The sequence below is a fragment of the Chelon labrosus genome (genome assembly GCF_963514085.1).
Source record: "Chelon labrosus genome assembly, chromosome: 10".
Taxonomy (NCBI): domain Eukaryota; kingdom Metazoa; phylum Chordata; class Actinopteri; order Mugiliformes; family Mugilidae; genus Chelon; species Chelon labrosus.
The window spans coordinates 14194227-14204365 of NC_140360.1; the positions used below are offsets into that span (position 1 = coordinate 14194227).

At 46.0% G+C, this 10139-nt stretch overlaps 1 protein-coding gene across 1 annotated transcript in view; it reads left to right on the forward strand.

Moving 5' to 3' along the window:
- cacna2d3a (calcium channel, voltage-dependent, alpha 2/delta subunit 3a) overlaps nucleotides 1-6248 on the forward strand; it is a gene marked incomplete at its 5' end in the record, with an annotated part of 116481 nt that extends 110233 nt beyond the window's left edge. Inside the window, 4 exons of the mRNA XM_084552580.1 lie at nucleotides 438-552; nucleotides 4149-4324; nucleotides 5164-5252; nucleotides 5367-6248. Coding sequence (XP_084408706.1) covers nucleotides 438-552; nucleotides 4149-4324; nucleotides 5164-5252; nucleotides 5367-5459 — 473 coding nt within the window. The 3' untranslated portion in view covers nucleotides 5460-6248. The remainder of the gene's footprint in view (nucleotides 1-437; nucleotides 553-4148; nucleotides 4325-5163; nucleotides 5253-5366) is intronic.
- Between the last annotated feature and the right edge of the window lie 3891 nt (nucleotides 6249-10139).

A 10139-nucleotide genomic window follows, 5' to 3' on the forward strand; every position in this document is an offset into this window, starting at 1 on the left:
GGGCCCAAAAGATATTCAACCAATCCACCATCCTGCAGCGTCGCTTCAGACCTCTTGGTGGCAGGAGAGTTCAAGCAATGGCGTGAGAGCGGCTGGCCTAGATTTGCACTGGAAATATTTCCGGCAGGACGAGATGCAGCTCTGGTTCAGAAATGCTGTTTTCTTTTAAGCTCGTGTTTTGGCAAAGATGTGGTGGGTTTCACCGTTTGCTCGCAGTCTATTTGCATAACTATTCTGAAATGTATGATTTGACTTTGAAGCGGATGTTCCATGACTTTTCCACCAACTGTGACTGTATTCCTTGGTCCTTTTTTCCTCCAATGCTTCACCTCTTCTGTCTTTTCGCTCTTTTTTGATTTTCCCTTCTTTCTGTTTCCTTACCCTCTCTCTTTCTTTTTTTTTTTTGTCCTATTTCCTCATTTTCTTCCTGCCTTCAGCTCAGAGGATAGGTCGGTCCATGCAGGTGCCGTGCGACACCGAGTACCCCGCCTTCATCTCCGAGAGAACCATCAAGGAGAACACGGGCAACGTTGACTGCGACGGCTGCATCAAGTACGAGACACACGAACAGACATGAATTAGCGAAGATAATCTAAATATATGTCCTGCGTAAAATAGGACTTGGTTGGTTATCCCCCTTCCGCTGTGTGCCATAAAACAAGTTAGCAATAAAAAACGAATTAGCCTGCTATCTCTCATCTGGGTGAAAATTTTTTATCTCCATAATCCCTGATAATGAGAAACACGTTCAAATCATTTGCTGTCTGTTGAACACACTGTTATCCAGGCAATCCGTCAGAGACACGCACGTAGACACAAACGCTGTCCTCTGGCAGTTTGAAATACGAGGCATTTAGAGATGAGGGAGAGAAGTGGAAAAAAAAAAAAAGGCTTCCTTTAAAAATGGGAAAATGAGTGTGGTCCCCATTAACAATTTGGGCTTTTCTGTCAGGCAATTGTGGGGTGTTCTCTGGATCCCTCGAATGGGCCCTTCATTGCTCCCAGCTGTGGAACTGCCAGGCAGCGCAGAACTCTGTGTTTGTTTGTGTGTGTGCGTGTGTGTGTGTGTGTGTGTTTTCCTTGTGTGTCTGCTGCCGGTATAGCCCCACAAGGTCAGCAGGGTAACCACTGCCCTGGGTGCCAGGACTAAAATGTGGTCGGGATGCAGTCAGACCCTAACACACATACTGTACACACATACACAAACAGTCCCTTCTCAGACGCTCACACACACACGACAGAAGCTTCAGAGAAGAATGGCCTCATCACCAACGGTGACACCAGGGCTGGGATTAAGCAGGCAGGGCTCTGAGCAACATGTCGGCTTCAGATTTTTTTTAAAACACCATGAATTTGACAAATGTAAAATGGAGCTTTTATTTCAGTTATGCGGAATTTTATAGCTCATATTTGTAATAGAGGATATTGGTGATAAACATCTGTTTCACGTTACAGCCTGACTGAGGCCTTTCTCTCATATTTTCATTGGGACACGTGCGTATGCTTTATGCTCTAGGAAATATACCCCAAGCTCTTGCCCGTTAAACCTCCCTGTTATTTTTTGCCTCCGCGTGTGTGCTTGTGTGTGCGTCGCTATTTGTGTTTGCCCATTACTTCCTGACCGGTGTGACAGAGCGCTCGGGAACATCACAATCTAGCGAATGCCGTAATAGCTTAAGTGCCCATATAGGAAGATTTAACCCCCATTACTGCACTTCCAGCTTTTCCAGACTGTAACACGAGATCCAAAGACAAAGAGTGTCTCTCAGATCAAGGAAGGCCTTCAAGGGGACTATTAGAGACAATACTCCTGGCCGTATATCCTTCCACTCCACATTCTTCTTTTCTCTCTCTCTCTCGGCCACGACAAACGAGTCACGTTGCAGAAACGGTTGTAGCGAGCAAGAGCCTCGACTCTGCAGTCGCACATGTGGACGTGGGTGCATCTGTGAAAGATCCTTGACATGTCTCTATCTAGGCAGAACAGCAAAGTAGTTATAAGTTCCATCAATTACCTTTTTTTTTTTTTTTTTTGGTAAATAATCTCTTGTTAAACGTTTGCTCACTGTAGTTTTATTCAAATTTTTTAGTCATTCCTCATGTCAATCAGGACATTTTCTTATTTATAGAGCCCCCCAAATATACACGAATCATGTGAAACCTGTCAAAGGTTTTAGAAAGAGAATATCGGAGCCCCGAAAGTAATGTGAGACTTGGAAATAATATGACAGCATTTCTCTGAAAGCTCATCAGTCTGTTTGTTGAGATTTCACTGGCGCAATTTCATCCCAGTGAACTAGTAATTGTTAAATTGCACACAGTAATTACTGGTCAAATTTCCCAACTGTGATGACAGATATTTCTAAAAGACCGTACAGCCTATGCAGTCATGGTTATGGTTATGGCCGCTATTAAATCCTGAGAAAAATACGGACATTCTCCATGGGACGCATAAAAATATTAGGTTTAGCCAAACCTGAGCGCAGAAGGATTTTTCCATGAAATGTAAAAAAAAAACAAAAAAAAAAAACGTTGCTACTGTTCTGAAACAATAGCAGAGCCCCTCGAACTTGAACGCGTATTGTGAATTTGTCTCATCAAAAAGTGATCATAAGCGGATTGTGTGATTGTTCTGTCGTCGGGATCTTGAGGATGTGATCGGCTGTCATCACATCTTTGTGTGCTGTAATCTTTTTGTTCAGCACTTCTGCCTGATGCATCTATCTAATTCCTTTTTTTTCTCTTCCCCCTTTGTTTCCGCGGGTCTCCGTGTCACTCAGAGGCTATTCTCTTCCTGTGTCATTCTCTAGCTCTCCTCAAAGCAACATGTGTTTTCATGCTGTCAAAAATCTACAGGCCGCAGCGTTATGAGACCACGCCGAGAGCAAATCATCTGTGTTTGAGAGAGAGCGCGCGATGTGTGTCGCTGTGTGTCTGTGCGCGCTGCACGCATCCTTGTGTCTGTGCGGTGTGGTGCTCCCTTTTCCCAGCACTGGTTATGTTCAAGGCCAGCAGCTGTTATGTCAGGCTGTGTTTGAGTCTTTGCTCTGAGAGCACTTGCTCTGCTTTCTATCAGTGGGCAGAGCTGGACCGGCCCGGCGCTGTGCAGGGGTGAGCGCGTATTATTAAACATCATCAGATCCTAATTCCACCCCTGATTGGAACTGGCTTGGCGTATTTGCTGGGTTGGTTTGGTCGGGTTTGGTCGGTCACGGTGGGATCAGTGTATTACCGTGCGGTGGATTGGTGCCACTCAGGGATTGGAGGCCGCTTGTGGTCAGATTAAATTGGTCGTGGTATTAAATTAGTAGAGATGGAAATATTCCCGTGGATATTAGCTCTTTTTTTTCCCCTCTATCAAGTTTTTTCATAGTCTTTGCACAAATTCACAAAGTATATATGCGTGTGTACAGTATTTCTGCATCTGTGTGTGTTCACTCGGTCACACGTGCATGTTTTTATATGTGTCTGATAAATGCTTCACAGTGAATTCAATAAATCACACAGCTGCGGCGGAGGGGAGGGGGTGAGAGGAGCGAGAGATCAAGAAGGAAAGGGTGATAGAAAGAAGAGATCATCTTTACGACCTTTCTTCTTCATAAAGCTTATCCGCCGACATAAATCACTGGCCAGGAGGCCGAGGCAGGGCCCGATCTCTCAGGCCAGTAAAACACAGCCATGGGAAGCTGTGAGCACAAACGTGTGGTTCCCATTTGTCTCCCTTTGGAGTGTTTTATATTCGGCAACACTTCATTGGTGCTCGCCTTGGAGAGGATATAGCAAAGCTTAAAAGGGAAGGAAAGGAAAGGAAGGGAGTGAGGAAGAGGAGCGTGTGTGTGTATTCTTCGTACGTGAGTCCGTTGGTGCGTCTGTGTCTCTCCGTGTTTATTGACAGCTGGCGGTGAAATGTTTCATCCCCTTGACACGCATCCAGTAGAGTCTCTTCAATGCATCTCCCCTCCGCCGCTGCAGAATGTGAACACTCATAAAACAAATCCTGTGGCACACATGGAAATTTACATCATGTCCGTGCATCTCGACTGCTTTCCAATCTCTCAGCCCTCTCTTTCTCTTTCTCCTACTTTCTTCCTTCCTCATCTTTTTTTTTTTTCTGTTTTGTTTCTGGATGTCTCCCCTATGATTGGCAGGTCCTTTGTGATTCAGCAGATCCCCAGCAGTAATCTCTTCATGGTGGTGGTGGACAACAAGTGCGACTGCAGCATGTTTGAGCCAATCACCATGGACCCCATCGAAATCATGTATATCCTTCACTGGCCGAAGACTGGAGGGGTGGTGTTGTCCAAGAAATATGGGCTAATGGCATGCTAGGTAGCTGGGTACTGGGCATAAACTTATGAATAAAAGAATGAACGATTGGCTTGATGGTGTTTGAAGGCTTTCATGGCAGAACTTCCCTGCCCCTTCCCCCGAAATGTCTTCCTCCATTGAGAAAAATATCAATACTACCTTATTATGTTTGTAATGGCTAGGCCTGTCCTCCTCTACCTCTTCCAGTACTCAAAGTATTATACCCTGTAGGTATCTATCAAAATAACTTTGATGGAAATAAAATATAGCAGTTTAATATTTGGGAAAGACTTGGTAAGTTTGTTTGCCCTCTACCCCTTGTGGATTAAAGTGACTGGATTGTTGTGGGGGGAATCTGGAGCTGGAGCGGTGTCTGTCTCAAAGTGCTCTGCGAGTGTGTGCCTGAGTTTGGACTGTGCTGCAGCCCACACTGTGATGGGACAGGCTTTTGATCAACAGCAGACAGCTCGGATCGGAGGAACTTTAGTGTGTCACCGCAGCACAGGCCGGATTCTCCTACAATGTGCGCTTCTTTGAAATTTTATGCAGAACAGTCACGCTGTATATACTTGTCCGCCAGTGTTTATTTTCACGTGGAGAGCTCACTGTAGCATAAAGCCCTATTCTGTTGCCGTGCAACAAGAGAACACTCTTCAAACATTGCTCAAAGTTGGCTCTTTTGTCTTTTTTGTGCAAAAGACATCCTTGCCTCCGGAAGAATCCCCTTCCAACGTGCACTCAGAAACATGCATTCCTTCCACTATAAAAAAAAAAAAAAGAAAGAAAAAGAACTATACTCCGGCAGGAAAACACCCTGCGGACTGTACACACTGTCTGTTATTGCCTTGACCTCAGCTGCACATAATGAATCTCTCAAATGCGAGAGATTGAAGATGCAAAAGGACAGGCGGCGCCCAGACACCTGCCACCCTTTTCACCCAGAGGTATTTGCACCGCCAACACGCACCCAATGACTAATGCATCACTTTCTTTTGTTATGTATCGCTCAATCGGACGCTCCCATGTCTGCTCCTCTCGTGTCCCCCCTCTGTCTTTAGGAGAACTCGATGGAGTGTGGAGGAGCCGCGAGCCTCACCCCGTCCCTTGCGGCGACTCTGCTTTGCGTACTCATGGCGCTGTTTCCTAGGTGACCAGAGCTGGCTACACCTCTCCATCCACAGCTTGACTTGGATTGGCTCAGCTTGGCATGCAACAAAATTGCAGCGATGCCACCGAAAAAAACACTCCTGCCCCGTATAAAATTGTGCCCAATTTCAACTCGCCACCTGCAGAGTCCCTAGCCCTGAGGTACCTCCCTAGAAGGTACATATTTGAAAGGATTGATAGCTATTACAGCTGTTAAGTAGTGATCATTAAGGTGCTTTACCACTATCGCATGAACTGAATGAACACAGAGAGGCTTTTGAGGAGAGTCAAAGTTTAGAAACACATAGTAATAATGCAAACAGTGCACCTAGTAGCTTAAAAACAGCACAAGTGGTCTAGTAATGCTCACTGACTCTAACAGTTCAGTCCTTTCAGGTAGCAGCTGAGCGCTGGGGTCTGTAGCTAGGCTTGGAACTGGGCATTACAGCCACGTAACACCCATGTGAAGACAGGAGGAAGACAGGTGCATCTCGTCCTGGCCCACTCTGACTTTTCATGGACAATAAATGATTCTGACAATTAAAAAAAGAAAAAAGAAAAGAAAAAAAAAGATAAAACTGAAGATGATTATATGTGGCTGGGGTTGTAATGAAATGTTTGTCTAATAATGTTTTTTTCAAGACGAGAGGAAAAAAAAGAAGTTCTAGAAAATATATGAAGAAGAAGTTTTATTTATGATTTGCAAGTGGTACCCATAAACTGTGACTATGAGATTTCGAGTCCTCTGATGTGAGTGGTCGTTAATATTTGAGCTTTGCCTTATTGAACGATATTGGTCCTGTTTGTGTACTTTTGAAATAAAACGATGTTTAAAATTTACACTGTTGCGGAAAGCCATGCTGTCGAAAGGCCCTCAGCGAGGCAGACCTTGAACAGAACAATAGGCTTAATGTGAACCATCATCACTATAGATTGCTCTGTTGTTGTTGTTGGCAGATTTGACTGATTAATACGGTATGTGCTCTTAGTGGTTGTGCTGTGGGGAAGCGTTTGACTGCTTTTTGGCCTCCACATGAGCAGATATGTGGCCTGTGTGTGTGTGTGTGTGTGTTTGTGTGTGTGTGTACACATCTGCTGCTTCCTATCTTCTGTCATTCATGCACGTCTCTGCCCCAGAGGCTTACCCCCCCCCGCCGCCCATCCCCATCCAAAGAGACAACAAAGACCACGACACTAGAACTGAAGCCCAACCACAACGTACATCTGTATTTGTTTAAGAATAGACACTAACAGTCATACGGCATTTTCTGAAACACACATGTGCACGTACAGGCAGGAAAACGATTCTTCGAGCTGCTCGCATTCTGCATGTACACACAAAAATAAAAAAAAAACTGTGAAAAACCTGTCAGTGCCAGCAAGAGGAAACTCTGCTGAGGTCTCCATGTCAACGCCAAGGTCCCTGTGGTCAACAGCAGGACATGCTTCATCTCCTCTCTTTCCCCACTCCTCAGCCAGCAAGTTCTACTAATCCCCCACTTTGTCCGTCACTGTCAAGGTAATTCTCAGTGTCCTAGTGGTCTAATCTGTTCTCTACTGTTTCACTGATCTTGTCCCTTGAGCAGGACTCCGTGACAGTAATTACTCCCAGTTCTCTTCCTCTTTCTATGGTCCAAAGCCTCCCTGACTTGTTTGTGGGTCATTTATCACTGCATAATGGGATTGGAGCTGTTTTGGGTCAACACGCATCCAATCCGGTCTGTGATTCCTTCCTGTTTGCCAGATGAGTTATGGGAAAGTGCATCCAGTGTGTGTACAAAAGGCAGACTCGGGAAAGCAATCTTCGTTCTGGGGAGCTGCCACAATGCCAGCCCTGTTGCCACTTTATCCGGTGAGTGATAAATGCTCATCTCTGTTTTCTTTCAGCTGTTTTGCCAGCACACTAATAGAAGTTACTTAGCCCACTCAGAAGCTAAAAGGTCACAAATGCATGCAGACTCTCTATTTCCCAAATTTCCTACACAACAAAGCTTGCTTTATGCGCGTATAGGCAATACACAGGTGACAATGAGAGTCTGCTAACTGTCAAACAAAACATTTTAACAGAAAGAAAAATGAAGAAACCGCCCCAAAAAAAGTGTTTAACTTGACAAACCGTAAATGTTGAACATCCATTTGAAAAGATGTTTTTATTTAGACGAGAACGTGGTTTGGCTCACGCGGATGTTTACTTGGACGAGCCAGTTTGATGGACCTCCCGTCCATCAAAAAAGAAACCCCCAAAGACGGAGTGAGTGAGAGAAACATCACTGAGGGTATTTTCTGAAAAGGCGTCCGCATTCCTTCCCAATGATCCAATGTGCGCCGCTGTTTGCGGTGGGAATGAACCCCTGAGAGAAGAGCCACTGATCACTTGGACACAATGCCCTGAAGGGGCCCTGCGGTTCAAAACACACCTATCCATCAGCACTCGCACTTCTCCGTCTCTGTTTTTCTGCCATTGTCCTCACTACGTGGGAAATCTCCTTCGCTAATATGCTGGAAGACAGATGACAGGGAATCACGCCCGTATTCACGCGTTCAAACGTTCGTGCACGGGCTCAGACACATGTGATGAACGCAAGACGTATACACACACAAGGCGGTCATGCAGAGGGCAAGGCTTTTGTTGTTACCTCCGCTGGAGTGGATACCATCGGTGGTTTGCTTTGAGGACCACAGATATGTTTAAATGGAAATGATTCTGAGCAGCTGAACCACACCAGGACCACACACAGGCCCGGTGACCACAACACAACGAAGCTAAGACAAGCTGGGAAAACACACACACACACACACAATTCTGTCAACATTCCACAAAGTGACTAGCAGCATCGCAGGCCTGCAACCCACTGTCTGCATGTATTCCTACGTTTGTGTAGAGACTATAGTTACTGCAGTGAATATCAAGTTTTAAAGAAGCTATGACAGAAAAACATTTGTACATATGTCAGGAATTGCAGCTCCACTGTCATCGATGGGGTCCTTAATTTCCCCCACTGAGCATCTCGTCCTCAGCCCTGTCCTTACTTACCTCCTCCTTCGCCCTCCTTCGCCTCTTTCCTCTGCTGCCCTGGCCCCCGTTGCTCGCTGGCTGTAGCGGTGATAATGACCAGACCTCTCGACTGCCTCACCCACACATGCATGCACCCACACATCGCAGACGTAAACCCAACCAAACCCCAAAGACAAATTTGTTCCTGTGGGTGCCAGGAGACACGCTGCTGCCAAGGTTGAGAGGTGCCAGCTGAAAACATACGCTCTTGATACACACACACATGCGTATACACAGAATTAGTCGTCCACCACATGCTGTGACGGGAAGAAAAGCCTTCAGTACTTAGGGACCTCTTGGAGAGCTTGAGGACCTGACAGCCAGCTGTACTAATACTGCGTGTGTGTGTGTGTGCGTAAAAGTGAAAATGGGAGCGAGCTAGTGTGAGAAACTGAGAAACTATATCTCATTGTTTTTGAGTTCTGATTAGGATTAGCATACAGTATATACTCGGGGAGAAGAGAGCACATCATTTTCCAGCTCCGAGTTAATCAAATTTTTTCTCAGACAGGCAGCTTATCCTCATCAGCCGCATACTGAGCAACAAAACCAGAACAAATCATCCGCATATATTTAGCATTCCATTCTGTGTTTGTGCAAACAAGCTGAGAGAGATTTTTCAACATTAGCATATTCCGCGGAGTCTTTGTAGCTGCAATCTGAGCACTGCCAGCCCGTCGAGGCAAGCACATGGCAAGCGGAGCGATGGCCTGGAGGGGCATACATATTGGCTCCCTTAAACAGGAAGTGGCTAAATGGAGACCCTGGAGCCCCCTTGCCTCGACTCTGCCACTCAAACGCACCCGGGCTGTTTTTAGGCCGGCTTAACAGAATGGACAGTCATGACTGAAGGAGAAGGAGAGAGACGGGAGAGTACAAGCGAGGAAAGGAGGAAAGCTCGATTGGAGGTCAGGGAGGCAACGGAGGGGAAAAGGCGGGCTGAGCAGATAGTCTCACAGTATCATAGCTCCAAGCAAGGAACACCGTTGGCTCTCAGCTGCGGTTTGTCCCCAGGTCTCTGCTCTGGATTGTGACCGAGAACCGCTCTAAGCATTGTGAGCACTTCAGAGTTTCCTCAAATCACAGTTCATCAGCATCAGCGTGTTTGTCTTGGATGGAGGGCCGATCAATGACCCCCCCTCCTCCTCCTCCGCGGCCTGCTATAAATCCCGCTGTGCTGATGAAGGCTGAACATTGATGTGATAATTGATGCAGTGTTTTTTTGTACATGGCGTCTCTGGGCACGGCGCGGTTACATCAAACTTTTATAGAAGTCTGCGTGTGTGTGCGCGCGTCATGTTTGATTTGTATCTTTTTACCCCAGCTGGAGAACTGCTCCTGCTAACCCTCCATGAACTCAGTGTGGATAGGACTAAATGGTTGCTCTCATTGGCACATTAGTTTGTGTGTGTGTGTGTGCGTGTGTTTGCGTGCAGGTACTGTGCTTGTTTTGGATTAACGACCTAAAAACTGACGCACACAGACACAGGACATAGGCTATCAGCATTGTGCTTCACGTGTGTTAATGTCCTGTGTGGTGTGTGTCTGTTTTTATGTAGCCATAAGAATGTGAGTGTCTAATGTAAGGTGTAAGGTGTGTGTGTGTGTGCGTTTGCACATTTGGACAGAC